The sequence below is a fragment of the Urocitellus parryii genome, chromosome 4 (genome assembly GCF_045843805.1).
Source record: "Urocitellus parryii isolate mUroPar1 chromosome 4, mUroPar1.hap1, whole genome shotgun sequence".
In the NCBI taxonomy this organism is placed as follows: Eukaryota; Metazoa; Chordata; class Mammalia; order Rodentia; family Sciuridae; genus Urocitellus; species Urocitellus parryii.
Window position 1 is genome coordinate 8,192,789 of NC_135534.1, and position 16,450 is coordinate 8,209,238.

A 16,450-nucleotide genomic window follows, 5' to 3' on the forward strand; every position below is an offset into this window, starting at 1 on the left:
CCGCCCCGCCCCGCCCCGCGCCGCCCCGCGCCGGCTCCGCAGCTCGCGCCCGCCGGGCGCCGGGCCATGGCGCTGCTGCGGGATGTGTCGCTGCAGGATCCGCGGGACCGCTTCGAGCTGCTGCAACGCGTGGGGGCCGGGACCTATGGCGACGTGTACAAGGTGCGCCGGGCGGCAGAACGGGCGGGAGCTCGGGGAAGGGGGGTGCCCGCTCCCGCGCCCGCCGCGGACGCCAGCCCCCAGCCCCGCCCCCTCCCATCCCGCTTCTTCCCCTCCGCCCGCAGGCCCGCGACACCGTCACGTCGGAACTGGCCGCCGTGAAGATCGTCAAGCTAGACCCAGGTGAGGGCCCGGGCGGGGCCTCTGCGCTGGAGAGAGGCCGGGCGCGGGCGGGCGCGCTGTCGGGGCCAAGAGTTGACATTTCTAGACCCCCTGAGAGGCAGGCTCCAGGAGGAGCTGTGGCCTGGCACCTGTCAGGCCGAGGAACAGGCACTCTGCCCATTTTGCAGATGGGGACACTAAGTCAGGGCGACCCTTACCCACCACCCCATGATGCCTTGTGCTCCTCAGGGGACGACATCAGTTCCCTCCAGCAGGAAATCACCATCCTTCGTGAGTGCCGCCACCCCAATGTGGTGGCCTACATTGGCAGCTACCTCAGGTGAGGTTGCTTTATCCTCTGCCCCAGGCAGCCCCCATATGGCCTGCTGTGTGCCCACCCCCAGCTCTGTGTCCCCCCAGGAATGACCGCTTGTGGATCTGCATGGAGTTCTGCGGAGGGGGGTCTCTGCAGGAGATTTACCACGGTGAGGGCCAGGCTCTAGGCTTCAAAGGGCCATGGCCTTCCCCCCACCCCAATATGGGGGAAAGAGAGGGAGTCCAAGGTGGACTTGGGCTCCTCTTCACTCCTGACTGGCTGTGTGACCTTGAGAGAAATGCTCTCCTTCTCTGGGCTCAGAATCCCAGACTGTGCTGGGAGGGGATGTGGCTACTACCTCTTGACCTAGTGGTGCTTGGTGAAAGCACTGGGTAGTTGGGAGGGTTGCATATCCTGGAGACTCCTGTGTCAGCCCCTCGCCCTTTCCATTTCAGCCACTGGGCCCCTAGAAGAACGGCAGATTGCGTATGTCTGCCGAGAGGCACTGAAGGTAGCTATGCCCGTGAGCTACCACACTCCGTGGAGCCAGCTGACTGGTGGTGGGAGGGTAGAGTGCCTCAGGCAGGGCTGGCCTCAGGGTCTGTGGGTCCTGGGGGGGAAGGGGCCTCAGGCCTGTTGCCGGAAGCAGCCCATTTCCCTCTTGGCTCAGTCACTTCCTGTTTGGGGAGTGGGGAGGAGGAAGCGGCTTGGGTGGGGGGCCCAGTCCTGAAAAGGGGTGGCGGGGAGGGGAGAGTACTAGGGGGCTGCCCTCAGGGATGCCTCTTTGTCCCCAGGGACTCCACCACTTGCATTCTCAGGGGAAGATCCACAGAGACATCAAGGTAGGAGTGGACCGAAGGCATGGTGAGGGGGGAGGAGGCGGCCTTGGGGACACCAGACGGGATTCTCTCTCCTCCATCCCCACAGGGAGCCAACCTTCTCCTCACTCTCCAGGGAGATGTCAAGCTGGGTCAGTACCAGGAATGCAGTCAGGGTGAGGGTTCGGTGGGAGCCCTGGAAACCACAGGTGCCAGGTTACGGGGGCAAGCCACTTTACTGCTTGGGCCTCGGTTTCCCCGCTTAGAAACGCAGCAGGACTTCCTACTTGCTGGAAGTTGGATGAGGTTGGTCTCGGTGGAGGCTGAGGCGGGACCAGGCACTCGGTCAGGGATAGAGGGTACCCAGCCCCTTCAAGGGACCTGCCTGGCCTCAGGCCTATGGCAGCTGTGGCTGGACCTGGGCCACCTGCCCATCTGAGCCTGAGCCCTGGGGTGGCTGGCAAGTGGGACAGAGGCTGGGAGAGCAGCTGTTCTTCCTTGCAGCTGACTTCGGGGTGTCGGGCGAGCTGACGGCATCTGTGGCCAAGAGGAAGTCTTTCATTGGGACTCCATACTGGTGAGGCTGTACCCCGGGCAGAAGGCTGGGCTGTACCCTGGGCAGAGGGTGGGGCACCTGGCCATGCCATCTGTGCTCTCCTCTAGGATGGCTCCGGAGGTGGCGGCAGTGGAGCGCAAGGGTGGCTACAATGAGCTGTGTGATGTCTGGGCCCTGGGCATCACTGCCATTGAGCTGGGCGAGCTGCAGCCGCCCCTCTTCCATCTGCACCCCATGAGGTCAGCCTCATACCTGCCCCTCGCCTGCCCCTTGCTCTGCTGACCCTTGACCCTGACCTCCCATCTTCCACAGGGCCTTGATGCTCATGTCAAAGAGCAGCTTTCAGCCACCCAAGCTGAGAGACAAGACACGCTGGTGAGGACCCTCCTCTCCCCGCTGCTGGGACCCCTGACTCCCAGGGCAGGCATGGAGTCAAGAGCCCTGCTTTTCAGGCCCCCACAGACCATCTGAGTGATGGTCTGGGCAAGGGGGTCCGGTGTGGACAGGAAAGAAGGGCAGAGGACTGGGCTGGAATTGCTGCCATGTCACAACAGCCATGTTGACAGGCAGCTCCCTCCTGGACGGGCTGTCAGTCCTGGGCTGTCAGTCCTGGGCTGGCAGGACAGCTGGCAGGATGCCCCACCCAAGGCCTAACCTGGGCTGGGGTGGTGGCTCTTGTGCCCACCAGGACCCAGAATTTCCACCACTTCCTCAAACTGGCCTTAACCAAGAACCCCAAGAAGAGGCCAACGGCTGAGAAGCTTCTGCAGGTAGGAGAAGGGGACGGGTCCGGGGCCTGATGCTTCAAAGCAGGGCCTGCATGACAAGGCCCAGTCTGATCACCCCTCCATCCTTCAGCACCCATTCACAACCCAGCACCTCCCACGGGCCCTCCTCACACAGCTCCTGGACAAGGCCAGTGACCCCCACCTGGGAACCCCCTCCCCTGAGGACTGTGAGCTGGAGGTAAGTTGAGAGAATGCTGGGAAATGGGCTTTGGCTGCCCAGGTAAGGAGGAGGTACCCAAAGGTGATATCGTCAAGGTCCCTGTAAGTTGCCTATTTCAGCACAGAGAGCCTCCCTTCAGCTGAGCCTGCCCATCAGGAATCATCCCAGCTGGGTCTGGCTTCCCTTTAATAACCACTTGATAGTTCCTGCCTTGGGCCCAAACTGACCATGACCGTGACTAAGCCTTCTTGCTTGATGTGTGATCCTTGGCAAGTTACTTGACCTCTTTGTGCCAGTTTTCCCATCTGGGAAATGGGGATGCCGTTGTACCTCACAGGAACCTCACTGGGCTGTGGGGAAATAAAGCACACCCATGGTATAAAGAACCTGGAAGACTTCCTGGCAGCGGGTGAGGCCCCCAGGTGTCCACCGCGCTTGTTCTTTTTTAGACCTATGACATGTTCCCAGACACCATCCACTCCCGGGGGCAGCACGGCCCTGCGGAGAGGACCCCCTCCGAGATCCAGTGTGAGTCCTCTGGCAGGGAGACGTGGCTCGGATCAGGTGTGGGGGGCTCAGTCCTAAGCTGCGCCCCTCACCCTGTACTCTGGGCCCCCAGTTCACCAGGTGAAATTTGGTGCCCCACGCAGGAAGGAGACGGACCCCCTGAATGAGCCGGTGAGGGGTGGCTGCGGGAGGGGGACAGCCGGGGGGTGGGCCGATGAGGCTGAGCACCTCAGCAGGGCCCCGGGGGCCAGGGGCTTCTTCTGGGGCCCAGTTCTTTGCCCAGTGGGCTGGAGGGTGGCAAGGTGACCACACCTGTCTGAAAAGGGGTCTGCCACACTTCCCAGCATCTGTCACTGATATGTCACTGAGGTCTCTGCTGTCTGTCTGTGTCACCATCAGAAGCTGTCTTGCATCCAGTGGCCCTCCCTAAGCCATCCTGTGCATGTCTGTCCCTTTCTCCTTCCTGTTTGTCACACTCACCATCTCAGGCCCTCTGTCTCTTTCCTGCTATGTTTGCACTTTCCTTCTGTCTGTCGTCTGTCCGGCAATATCTTGATCACTCTCTGCCTCTCTCCCTCCGCCTGCCCCATCTCTCTGACGCGGTTTCCCCCAGTGGGAGGAAGAGTGGACGCTGCTGGGAAAGGAGGAGCTGAGTGGGTGAGTGACGGAGGGGAAGTCACGGGGTGGGGGGTGGGGGGTGGGGACAGCGGTGAGGCTGACCTCTGACCCCTCTCCCTCCACCAGGAGCCTGCTGCAGTCAGTCCAGGAGGCCCTGGAGGAAAGGTGAGGGGCTGGTGGTCCTAGTGGTCTCCCTCCAGATCCGCCTAGTCCTGGTTGCTAACCTCAGGTGGGCAGGGCAGGGACAGCCAGGCCGCCTCACACTCGCTGCTCTTTGCTTTGTCTCTGCAGAAGCCTGACCATTCGTCCAGCCTCGGAGCTCCAGGTGCGGAGTGGTGGGAGAAGGGCTGGGGAGTGGGAGAGTGTGCAGAGGGCCGATTGGGCTGGGGCAGGGTCATCTACTAACAGCCGGCTGGGGCCTCTTGCCAGGAGCTGGACTCCCCAGATAATGCCATGGGAACCATCAAGCGGGCTCCGTTCTTGGGGCTGCCCCCTACTGAGCCCACAGTTGAGGCCTCTCTGCCCAGCCCCCCAGGTGAGTCCTGGGCTCTGGAGGCCAGGAGGCAAAGGCAGGCCCAGGACGAGGGTAAAGACTGGAAATCACTGTGGCCTGTGCCTGCAGGAACCCTGGCCCCAGCTCCTCCTGGCCCTGGCAGCCCGCCACTCCTGCCCACTGCCTGGGCCACCATGAAGCAGCAGGAAGATCCTGAGGTGAGGGGCCTCCATGGGGGTGGGGAGGTAGGCCGCGGGACTCGCCTCAGCCCTGACTCTCTCCCTCCCTCCCAGAGGTCATCCTGCCATGGTCTCCCCCCGACCCCCAAGGTGCACGTAAGTGTTCGCCCACAGCCCCCGCAGCCCTGCTCCCCACTGCCCGCGGCGCCCTCACTGCCCCTCCCCGCCTCTGCAGATGGGTGCCTGCTTCTCCAAGGTCTTCAATGGCTGTCCCTTGCGGATCCATGCTGCTGTCACCTGGATTCACCCCGTTACTCGAGGTAGGCCAGGACGGGGAGAGGCTTCACCTGAATCCTGGGCTTGAGCCAGGGGGCGTGGCCAGCCTCTGACCTGCCCCGACCTGCAGACCAGTTCCTGGTGGTGGGGGCCGAGGAAGGCATCTATACCCTCAACCTGCACGAACTGCACGAGGACACGCTGGAGAAGGTGAGGTCGGCCAGCTGCGGGGGGTGGAGGCCCTGGGCCCTGGGGCTGACCACCTGTCCCTTGCCTCTGTGGCTCCAGCTCATCTCGCACCGCTGCTCCTGGCTCTACTGCGTGAACAATGTGCTGCTGTCACTCTCAGGTAGGAGGTGGGAAGTGGAGGCCGGAGGAGGGATGCCACATTCATCCTCTCTGAGGCCACCTCCTCCCTCCCGCAGGGAAATCCACGCACATCTGGGCGCATGACCTCCCGGGCCTGTTTGAGCAGCGGAGACTCCAGCAGCAGGCCCCCCTCTCCATCCCCGCCAACCGCCTCACCCAGCGCATCATTCCCAGGTGAGGGCTGTTGTGGTCTTAGATATGTCACTTAAACATGTCACCTCCCTGAGCCCCATTTTCCTCCTGATTAGTAGAGTCAGTGGCCTCTCCTCCCCTTGCCCCCAGGCTCCTTGGGAGGCAGGAAGAGGACAGTGGATGTGAAAGGGCATTTGTGGATGGTGGGGCTGTGGCTCAGGATGTGGGGCTTTGTCCCACCGATTAGCCTTCATGGAGCACTTCTGCTGCGCTTGGGGACATAAGTCGTCAAGCGAGTCCTTGCTTTCCAGAAAGAAGGGAGATGCATACGGGCGGCAGACAGTTAGCAACCAGGACTAGGCGGATCTGGGGACCACTAGGGGCCAGGAGGCTTCAGTGAGACCAGGCGAGCTCGTAGGGTTTCAGAGTGCTGGAAGGTTCCAGGTGGCCTGGGTAGGGATTCCGGGCAGAGGGGAGAGCGGATGCAGCCTGCAGACCTGGGTGCTCTGAGTGTGAGTCCAGGAGCTGAGGAAGTCCCCAGGGGGCCGAGCCCATCCTCTGCCTTCTGTCCCAGGTTTTGGGATTTGTCTGACTGGTGGCAGCGTTGGCAGCATGTTATGATTTCATTTTATATTATTTTATTTTATTGGAACCAGGGGTTGAGCCTAAGGGCACTCAGCCACTGAGCCCATCCTCAGCCCTTTTTTGGCATTTTAGGGTCTCTCTGAGTTGCTTAGCGCCTTGCTAAGTTGCCGAGGTTGACTGTGAACTCTCAATCCTCGTGCCTCAGCCTCCTGAGCTGCTGGATTGCAGGCGTGCGCCACCAGGCCCAGCTATTGTTTGTCTTTGAGTTAGTGTCTCCACTCGGCATTGTGGCACAGATCTGAAACTCAGTGGTTTGAGAGGCTGAGGCAGGAGAATGGCAAGTTCCAGGCTGGCCTCATCCACTTATCAAGACCCTGTCTCAAAATAAAATTTAAAAACGGCTGCGGGGAGATCTGGGCACGGTAGAGCACCAACAAAAGTGGAAAATGGGGCTGGGGGTAGGGCTCAGTGGTAGATCACCCCGCGTTTGATCCCCAGAACCACAGAAAGAGACAGACAGGATCTTGTCACGTTGCTCAGGCTGGGCTCAAACTGGCAGTCTTCCCACCTCAGCCACCACGTCCAGCTACTGTCAGCATTTTAAGAGGACCGTCTGTGGGCCCATCAGGATTCTTCCTGCTGTAGGTGATTCACCTCACTGGCTTAAGCACGGAAAAGAGTTGAACAGCTCGTGTAACTGAAAGTGCAGGAGTCATGTTGGCTTCAGGCTCAGCTGGATCCAGGCTTAAATGGCACCAGCAAGATTCAATTTCTCTGCTTTGTTTCCTCGCGTTGCCTTTATTCTCAAGCTGACTTTCCTGTCAGGCGATGGCCGCCCACAGGCCCAGGCCAGTGTTCTTCTAGAACCAGGACCACCATTTCTAAGGCCTCCTCACAAAAGCACCAGGGCTGATTGGCATTTTGTTTTCCAGCTTAAGTGCCTGCCCACCCCTGATCCAGGGTCTGGGGCCAGCGGGTGAGGAGCGCCAATGGCCAGGCCTGGGTCACCATCACCGTCCACTCCAGAAGACTGGGGGTGGTAGGGGGGGCTCATTAGCCCCATGCAGAGGAACATCGGGTCCTCTTGCCAAAAAGAAGAGATGCTGGGCGGATAAAGGCCAGGCACATCTGCTGGAGGGCTGTGGTGGATGGTGGGAGGGTGAATCTGAGGAGGGGAGGGGACAGCTGGAAGGAGGCTGGTGCGGTGGCCCAGGGCGAGGGTTGGGCTAGGCCCTGGTGAGGGCCTGATGGCTGGAGCCATTTAGGAGGTGGAGTGGCAGAGCCTGGGGAGCGGATCGCCTAGGCCACTAGTGTTGACACTGTGTGCATGCCATGTACTGTTCTGGGGCCTCTACGTTAAAGGGACAGTACCCCTTGTCCCCACATCACTTGCTTGTGGTGGGAGGCAGACGATAGGCAACCAGAAAATGGAGGCTCTTTGGGGGGTGGTCAAGGGAGGGCTTCCCTGGAAAAGTGGGCAGAGGAGGGCCGGGCCGGTGCCGATCCTGGCTTTGGTTTATCATTTTGTCTTTGAGTCCTGGGAATTGGACCCAGGGCCGAGCACATGCTGGGCAAGTACTGTTCCCCTGAGCCACATCCCCAGCCTGCCCTTTTTACTTATTTGATTTTAAAATTTATTTTTTATTTTTATTTTTTTGGTACAAGGGATTGAACCCAGGGGCGCTTTAGCACTGAGCTTTGTCCCCAGTCCTGTGTCACTTTTTATTTTGAGACTGGGTCTCTCTAAGTTACTGAGACTGGCCTCGAACTTGTGAGCACCTCCCGCTTCAGCCTCCTGAGTTGCTAGGATGACGGGCGTGTGCCACCGCACCCAGCTCCCCAGCCTGGGACTTTAACCAGGTGCTCCAAGAGGCTCCTCTGGTAAAGTACAAAGACCTGGAGGAGCTGAGGGAGCCGGCCCTGTGGCTCCTGGGGACGGCAGAAGTGGGCCTGGCCTGCCCGAGGAACAGCAGGGCAGCCTGTGTGGCCAGGAGGATGGCGCGAACGGGAGGCGATCGGGGAGGGTCCAGGGGCCACAGGGAGGCTTTTGGCTTTGACTCAGAGAAGCCCGGGGGCCACTGCCGAGGAGTCACACCTTGAGATCTCCAGGGATTCTTCAGCTCGGGGTGGAGGAGAGGCTGAAGTGGGTGAGGGTAGAAGTGGGGAGCTGTCTGGAGGCAGTCACGGGGCAGGTAGGAGGTGATGGTCGGGTGGACCCGGGTGGCAGCGGAGGAAGTGAAAACCGGTCCCATTCTGGCTGTTTTGCAAGTTGAGCCAACAGGATTTCCTGATGACAGACGGTGGATGGAAGAGAAAGGGGGTCAAGGTTGGCCCCAAGGCCTTGGCTGGGTAGTGGGAAGGATGGAGCTGTCATCAGCCGGGCGTAGCAGGTTTCAGAGGGAGCTGAATTCAATTTTGTCACGTTAACATGCTTATTCACATGCAGTAATCTCAGCTGCTTGGGAGGCTGAGGCAGGAGGATCACAAGTTCGGGGCCAGCCTGGGCACCTTTGCAAGACTCTGCCTTAAAAAAAGAGGGGCTGGGGGTGTTGCTCGGTGACAGAGCGCTTGCCTAGCGTGTGTGAGTCTCTGGGTTCAACCTCCAGTACCACAAACTTAAAAAAAAAAATGGTGCTTATTTGCTGTGCAAGTGAGATCTCGTCAGTTCATGGCTGGAGGGTGCTGGTGCTCTAAGGAGAGCAGGCCAGGCTGTGGGCTCAGTGGATGGTTCTAGAAGCTGGTGAGCCAAGCAAGAAGGATGGGGCCAGCCAGGCCAGTGGCAGCACCAGTTGGGGACTGGGAGGGCCAGGTCCTTCCTGTGGTGTTCCCTCGAGTCCCTGGGACTGCACCTGGTGCTCAGTGGCCTCAGGGCCTCCCTTCCTGAGCTGGGTCAGCAAGGGAGCCTCTGCTTTGGCCCTGGACCTGCAGGAAGCAGACCACTGGAGCTCCTACGAGCCCCGCATCTGTGGGAAACCGCAGTCACAGGGTCCACTCGGAACGTGGAGGAGGGAGAACCATAGTTGTTTGGAGGAAAAATCAAATACAAAATTAATGCCACTGTCTCGCCCGAAGGTCAGCTGGGAAGAGTGGGAGGAAGAAGGAGGGCAGAGGGCAGGGAGGGGCAGACGCCAGCTTCCTCCCAGGGGCCTGCATCCTGGCAGAGGTGCAGACAGGGCCTGGCCACTGGATGGAGGTGGCAGGGCCACAGGTAGCCCTGTTCCCCAGAGGAGAGGAGGAAACAGGCTCAGAGGGTCCCCTGGGGGTTGGGGAGCTCCCCGTGATCAAGGCCAGGACCCCTTTGATGACCACCCCCACCTCTTCTCCCAGGCAACAAGACAGACCACCCACGGGTCCTGCAGGGCTGTAAAAGGCATGCCATTTGCTATTAGAAGTCCTTGCCCTTCCCTGGGCCTGTTTGCCCATCTGTGAAATGGGCCATGTGTGCTCTGTGCAGTGTGGGAGAATCAGATCCCACCTCGATTCCTGACCCTCCATAATCTCTTCACTTCTTTATGCCTTGCATTTGCCTAAAAAGGAGGTACAGTGACTCAAAACAGCAGAGAATAATGATCCTGGGTGCAAGTGCCCCTGCACTTGCATTAACTCATTTAAGCCTTGCTATGAGCCTCTGAGGTGGGCTCCAGTGATATGCCCATCATACAGACAAGGAAATTGAGGCACAGAGAGGTGGAGTAACTTGTCCAAAGCCACACAGCACTAGGTGTAGTTTTGTGATCCAAACCCCCCCAGAGTCTATGGGGACACTGCATACTAGACAGACACAACAGGGCTGTAGATCCTCTGTCCTTTCCAGCTGTGAAAAGCAAGTTGCTTTGCCTCTCTGAGCTTCAGTCTTCTACCTGTAAAGTGGGAAGATGAGCCAGAGCAAGGTAATGCATGCCTGTAAATCCTAGCAACCCAGGAGGCTGAGGCAGGAGGATTGCAAGTTCAAGGCCAGCTTTGTAACTTAGGGAGACCCTGTCTCAAAAAATATGATGGCCTGGGGATGCAGCTCAGTCATAGAGCCCCCTGGGTTCAATCCCCAGAACTGGGAAAGAAAAAAAAGGCAGGAATGTGATACTTGCCACCTCTTGAGGATCTGTGGGAACCTTGCCCACGGATAACTCCCCACACAAATGTCCTGGTTGTCACTCCTACAGGCGCTTTGCCCTGTCTACCAAGATTCCTGACACCAAAGGCTGCCTGCAGTGTCGTGTGGGTAAGAGCTGGCTCGCGCGGCCTGGAAGCGGGTGAGGCCTAGCCCCCGCTGACCCCCGTTTCCCCGCAGTGCGGAACCCCTACACGGGCGCCACCTTCCTGCTGGCCGCCTTACCCGCCAGCCTGCTCCTGCTGCAGTGGTATGAGCCGCTGCAGAAGTTCCTGCTGCTGAAGGTGCGGGTCCCAGGGAGGCTCAGGTGGGTGGCAGGGGACCTAGGGAGACACAGAGACCCAGGCATCCCTGCCGCCCCCAGAACTTCTCCAGCCCCCTGCCCAGCCCTGCTGCGATGCTGGAGCCCTTGGTGCTGGAAGGGAAGGAGTTGCCGCAGGTGTGTGTGGGAGCCGAGGGGCCCGCGGGGCCTGGCAGCCGCGTCCTTTTCCATATCCTGCCCCTGGAGGCTGGCCTGACCCCTGACATCCTCATCCCACCTGGTGAGTGGAGGGCAGGGCTGCTGGGTGGGCTGGGGTGTACGTACGTGAGAGAGCGGGGAGGAAGGGAGGACCAGGTTCTGAGGTCTCCAAGCAGGATGCCAGGTGAGTGAGTCAGAGGTGGGGCACAGCAGAGCCCGAGGTGACTCCACAGAGACCTCGCAGCCTCCCGGTAACGTGCTTCAGCTTGGCTTCCCTCAAAGACTTGGTTAGACTGAACTGGGTGCCATCGGGGTGTCTGTAGGCACAGCTACTTGGTAGGCTAAGGTGGGAGGATTGCTTGCTCAGGAGCTTGAGGCCCTCTTGGGCACATAATGAGATCCTGTCTCAAAAACAAACAAAAAAAGTAGAGAAGGAAGCTGGGTGCATGGTTCACGCATGTGATCCCAGTGACTTGGGAGGCTGAGGCAGGAGGGTCACAGGTTCGGATAAGCCTCAGTAATTCAGTTGAGGCCCTCAGCAACTTAGCAAGACCCTGTCTCAAAAATAAATAAGGGAGGGGCTGGGGTTGTGGCTCAGAGGTAGAGCGCTCACCTGCCATGTGCGAGGCCCTGGGTTCGATCCTCAGCACCCCATAAAGTAAAATAAAGTCATTGTGTCCACCTAAATAAATAAATAAATAAATAAGGGAGCTTCTGCTGTAGCTCAGTGGAAGTGCGCTTACCTAGCATGTGTGAAGCACTGGGTTCGATTCTGAGCACCAAATATGAATAAATAAAAAAAGGTCCATCAACAACTAAAAAATATTAAAAGTAAATAAATAAATAAATGAGGGGCTGAGGTTGTAGCTCAGTGGTAGAGCGCTTGCCTAGCACGCTAGGCACTGGGTTCCATCAGCACCACATTAAAAAAATAAACAAAATAAAGGTATTGTGTCTATCTACCAGTAAGAATTTTTTTCTTTTAAATTTAAAAATAAATAAATAGAGCTCGGTGGTAAAGCAAACCTCTGGGTTCAATCCCCAAAACCAGAAAAAGGGGGTGGGGTAGGGTTTTGTTTGTTTGCTTTCATTAGACCAAAGGGCATGCAGCTGAGAAAAAAGTGGTTGACGTGCTCAGGCTGTGGCAGGGGCCGTAGGGAAGCAGCAGATCTGGGGGCGGGGAGGCAGGATGCTGGGCGTGGGGACAGCTCAGGGGCAGTGGGTAGGCACATGTGGACTGAGGCCTGCTGGGCAAGATCCTGGCCAGAGGCCTCACTTGCAGGATCTCACTGCGGATTGTCACAGCCGCCCTGCAGATCAGGTGTCCTCAGGCCTGGGTTACCACGAGGAACCAGAGCTCAGAGAGGCACAGTGACTTGTTCCAGGTCACATGGGAACTGAGTCTTAAACCCGGTTTGCCCAACTAGAGCTCTCCCTGGAATGCCTCCTCTGGCCCCGGAGCCCAAGGACGGGTCCCTTACCTTGTCTGAGTAGACGAGGTATCTTGCCCCACTGGTGGTGTGGGGCTGGAGGGCACTCATGGCCAAGGGCCGTCTGTGCGTGTCCCCCATGTTCTCTGGGGGTCAGAGCATGCTGGTGGCTCAGCCAGGCCCTGTCTCCCCTCTCTGCCCACAGAGGGGATCCCAGGCCCAGCCCAGCAGGTGATCCAGGTGGACAGGGATACAGTCCTGGTCAGCTTTGAACGTGAGTGTCCCTGGGACTAGGGCTGGGGGCAGCAGAGAGCGGGTGTGAGGAGGCTGTGTGGGGCTGCCTTCCTGGAGGGAGGCCCACCATCCCCCCTCTGCAGGCTGCGTGAGGATCGTCAACCTGCAGGGCGAGCCCACGGCCACCCTGGCTCCTGAGCTGACTTTCGACTTTCCCATCGAGACTGTGGGTGAGTGAGCCAGAGGTGGGGCACAGCAGTGTCCCCGACTCCCAGCACATGAAGTGGCCCAGGGCCTGGGGCTAGCAGTGTGGGGAGGAGGCAGCATCCCTGGCCCCTCTTGGAAACCACCCTGGTCACCTAAATTCAGTGAGGCCCTCCGTGGTCCAGACCTGTGTCCGGGTGGGGCTGTAGGAGCCAACTGCCTGGGGTCAGGTGGGGGCTGATGGAGCCAACCCCCCGCCCCCCGCCAGTGTGCCTGCAGGACAGCGTGCTGGCCTTCTGGAGCCATGGCATGCAAGGCCGCAGCCTGGACACCAACGAGGTGAGTGGGACTGGGACTCGGATGTCCCTTCCCCTTTAGAGAGGATCTGAGGGGTGGTCTTAACACCCTTTGTCCTCCCAGGTGACCCAGGAGATCACAGATGAGACAAGGATCTTCCGAGTCCTGGGGGCCCACAGGTAAGCGGGGACAGCCAGCCTCCCCTTCAGAGGCCCCTGAGGCAGAGGGAGGATGGACAGGCCTCTCCCCTGCCCCACTCACCGCTTGTGTTCCCTCAGAGACATCATCCTGGAGAGCATTCCCACCGACAACCCAGGGGCACACAGCAACCTGTACATCCTCACCGGCCACCAGAGCAGCTACTGAGTGGCCTCCCTGCCCTTTTGGGTCACTGGGCTCTCCCCAGATTAGAGGAGCCCAGGCATCTGCTCTGCTGGAGCCGGGGGTACACCCATCCTGGGAGGTGTCGGGGCTGGGCGAGCAGCAGAGCCCCCCAGGCCTTAGCAATAACTGGACCAGAGGAAGCTGCTGTCGCCTCCCCTGCCCCATGGGCAGCTCCATCCCTGGCAGGGGACCCTGGGCAGGAGGGGGCTCTCGGCCAATCCATTCCATTTGTTCACATTTCCTTTCCGCTCTTCCTGCCAGGAGCCCACCCAGCTCTGCCCTGGGGAACGTGTACTTGAGAGAGTGCTGTTGGTATTAAAGCTGGTTGGTTTACCCCACTGTCCCTCTGGCTGTGCGGAGCTGAGCCCGCCTCATCTCCCTCGTCCTCTCTGCCCGCATCCGGGTGGGCACCTGGTTCTTCCCGTGTATGCTCCATGGAAGGGCAGGGCCACCAGAGTGCTGGGAGTCCAGTGGCCCTAGCAGCCACCTCAGGGGCAGTGCTACCCTCAGACTGGCAGCTTGACACCTTCATCCCAAGGACTCATGCAGGGGAGGGGCCTGAACAAGGGCCTGTCATCCAGGGCAGCCCTGCTCCCTGTAGCTCTCACCAGGAAGGGCACCCCACGGCTGCTCCACCAGCCCCAGAGGCTGCTGCCCATGGAGACAGCTGTGTGACCTGGGCTCTCCCCTTCCTACTAACCACAGTGTCCCGTGTCTGGCCAGATACGTTACCCTGTGGCCTTCAGGTTAGACTGGGAAGGTTGGCCCGTGACCATCAGCACACACTCCTGAGGTAGCCCCAGTGCCAGGCTCTCGAGTCACCACTGGATGAGGACTAGCCCTCAGAGCAGGGGCCGTCCTTGCTGGGCACAACTCAAGAGCTCAGGTGTCCTCCTGTGGCTCAGTTCGACTTTACCTTGTTCTCCTACAGAGGGCTCTGGGTGACCAAGCCAGGGACCCTGTTGCCCAGGTGCTGAGTGGTTACTTGTGACAAGAGCCTTTGCACACAGCAGGCCATGGAGGCAGGATGGGCGCCCTGAGGGAGGGTTTGGGGGCACAGGCAGATCTGGGGGAGAGCTGGAGCAAAGGCCCGGGCTCAGGTAAAGGTGAGTGTTGGCATTAGACCTGCACACCTGGGGGACAGCAGTTAGTGCCAACTCAGTAAAGCTATGGGGGGAGGCAGGACAGGGCAGTTCCTGTGAACAGACTTGCTGTCCTTGTTTTCACATTTGTCCCCTTGTCCACCCTCCAGCAGAGCTCTGACTGCTGTTTCCAGTGACTAGCAAGGGAATGGGCCCTAGGCCAGGTGAGGGGTACATCCCACATTCCTGGGGAGACCCACAGGATGGTGAGAGGCACGTTCCAGCTCTGAAGGTTGATGCCCATCAGGGGATACCTGATGGGATAAGAGGGGCAGGGTAGCGGAGCAGTGTGTCCCCAGCTTCCACCTGTCCAGATATCTTGGAGGTTTGCCAGAAGTAGGCGGGTGAAGGTGAACTCCCACCCCGCAGAGGCTCATGCCCCAGGGTGCAGGTGCCCTCAGAGCAACAGGCAGCAGACAGCGCCGCCTTGTGGCAGGCTTTCCAGCCCTCAGTTTGGACTTGAAGCCGGGGTGTGAGGTGGGGAGTCCCATCTTATGAAAGGCAAGGCTATGAGCCAAAGAATGGCCAAGAAGCCAGGGAATATATACTAAAAATATAATCTTTATTTATGTGTTTATACACAACCTTTGGTCAAGGCACATAATTTTTTTTTCAAATGCAACAATGAAAAGTTTCCCTTTCACCCAACTGCCAGCCCTCCAGGTTCCAGTCACTTAAAAATGCTATTGGAAGTATTTATACATAGGTTAAGTGTTTCAGTATGCTTTATCCACACCCCGCAGCTTCCTTATACACATGGTAACATACTCCATGTGTTATACTGACCTTGCCCATTATCTATTTTGCCCTTTGTTGGTTTTTTTTTTATAGCTGAGGGTGGTCCATGGTATGGGTTTCCATAACCAATGTTAATGAACTGTAACTGTATACCTACTGATGGAAAATTACGTTGTTTCTACTACTTTGATATTAAAACAATGCTGCAATAAATATTCTTATGTCAGTGCCACTCAGCACAGTCAGGTGTCTCTGAAGAATAAACTCCTGGAAATAGTATGCTGGGCCAGAGGTGGCTGTGTTTGTCATGGTGAGGGCCATTGTCAGATTGCCTCTGTGGACAGAAACCTGCAGAATGGGGAGACCAGCTTCTTTAAGTCTCAGTGTGGATAAGGAAGAGATCTGGTCATCTCAGATGTTCAGGGAACGGGCCCTTACCAGAAGTGTATCTGGTGGTGATGGACAAGGGGAGAGACCCCTTGATGTGTGGCTGTTTGCTGTAGGTGCATGGGGTCCCCAAGAGGAGTGAGTATGACGTGGTGCAGAGAATGTTTCTGAGTGGGGCTCCTGACTGGACAAGCAGCCTTACTTGATGAGCTCAAGGTTACCTAAGGTACAGCATGTCTTAAACTGAAGACAGGGCTGCTGGGAGGCCTGGAGTACTGTGACGTGCACCTGCAACACCACAGGTGAACCTCAGAGATTAAAACAGAAGTGTGTCAAATTACAGAGTGCGACAGCATGCTGTAAAGCTTAAAAATAAGCAAATGAAACCATGGCCATGCATACCCACGACTAATATATTAAAAATCACGGGAGGAGGCTAGGCATGGGGGCACACACCTGTACCCCCAGCAACTCAGGAGGGCAAAGCAGGGAGAGTCCAAGTTTAAAGCTAGTCTGGCCAATTTAAGAACCTGTCTCAAGGCTGGGGATGTGGCTCAAGCGGTAGCGCGCTCGCCTGGCATGCGTGCGGCCCGGGTTCGATCCTCAGCACCACATACCAACAAAGATGTTGTGTCCGCCAACTAAAAAATAAATATTAAAAATTCTCTCTGTCTCTCTCCTCTCTCTTTAAAAAAAAAAAAAAAAAAAAGAACCTGTCTCAAGTCTAAGGAAGGAAAAGTACAAAATTCGAATGGCAGCCTGTTTGAGGGGAATGGAGATGGCACAAGGAAGGACCCAGTAATCTGCAAAGGGATTGATTGGTCATGTTCTGGCTCTCGGGGAGGGTGGGGGTTGGAGTCACAGGGTGTGCAATGTCTAACTCAGTTTCTAACACATTAGATGCCACACGTCCTTTTGTATCAAATGTGGAAATTTTTAGTTTTAAGT

At 58.1% G+C, this 16,450-nt stretch overlaps 1 protein-coding gene across 3 annotated transcripts; it reads left to right on the forward strand.

Annotated features, from left to right (window-relative positions):
• Positions 1 to 24: 24 nt before the first annotated feature.
• On the forward strand, positions 25 to 15,997 carry Map4k2 (mitogen-activated protein kinase kinase kinase kinase 2). Of its 3 annotated transcripts, none has more exons than XM_026396411.2 (32): positions 25 to 162; positions 285 to 342; positions 571 to 661; positions 742 to 806; positions 1,093 to 1,148; positions 1,432 to 1,479; positions 1,565 to 1,607; positions 1,960 to 2,032; positions 2,119 to 2,250; positions 2,324 to 2,386; positions 2,700 to 2,781; positions 2,870 to 2,977; positions 3,409 to 3,487; positions 3,579 to 3,637; positions 4,080 to 4,123; positions 4,211 to 4,249; positions 4,376 to 4,409; positions 4,514 to 4,619; positions 4,707 to 4,795; positions 4,871 to 4,912; positions 4,992 to 5,076; positions 5,163 to 5,242; positions 5,321 to 5,381; positions 5,458 to 5,575; positions 10,279 to 10,337; positions 10,407 to 10,510; positions 10,591 to 10,768; positions 12,322 to 12,390; positions 12,494 to 12,580; positions 12,823 to 12,893; positions 12,975 to 13,030; positions 13,130 to 15,997. In XM_026396411.2, exons 1-32 carry the CDS (start codon positions 67 to 69, stop codon positions 13,215 to 13,217), a joined length of 2,463 nt encoding a protein of 820 aa, XP_026252196.2. In that variant the 5' UTR covers positions 25 to 66; the 3' UTR covers positions 13,218 to 15,997. The 3 variants fall into 3 exon arrangements, with proteins under 3 accessions (XP_026252196.2, XP_026252197.2, XP_077654121.1); XM_026396412.2 differs by having other exon boundaries at positions 2,915 to 2,977; XM_077797995.1 differs by lacking the exons at positions 25 to 162; positions 742 to 806.
• The last annotated feature ends 453 nt before the right edge of the window (positions 15,998 to 16,450 follow it).

Bases quoted from the DNA above. Each gene is read 5' to 3' on its own strand.
- Map4k2 (XM_026396411.2), top strand. From the start codon at position 67: ATGGCGCTGCTGCGGGATGTGTCGCTGCAGGATCCGCGGGACCGCTTC. The intron at 2,033-2,118 runs GTGAGGCTGTAC...GCTCTCCTCTAG, and splicing joins TTCATTGGGACTCCATACTG to GATGGCTCCGGAGGTGGCGG. The intron at 4,410-4,513 runs GTGCGGAGTGGT...GCCTCTTGCCAG, and splicing joins GTCCAGCCTCGGAGCTCCAG to GAGCTGGACTCCCCAGATAA.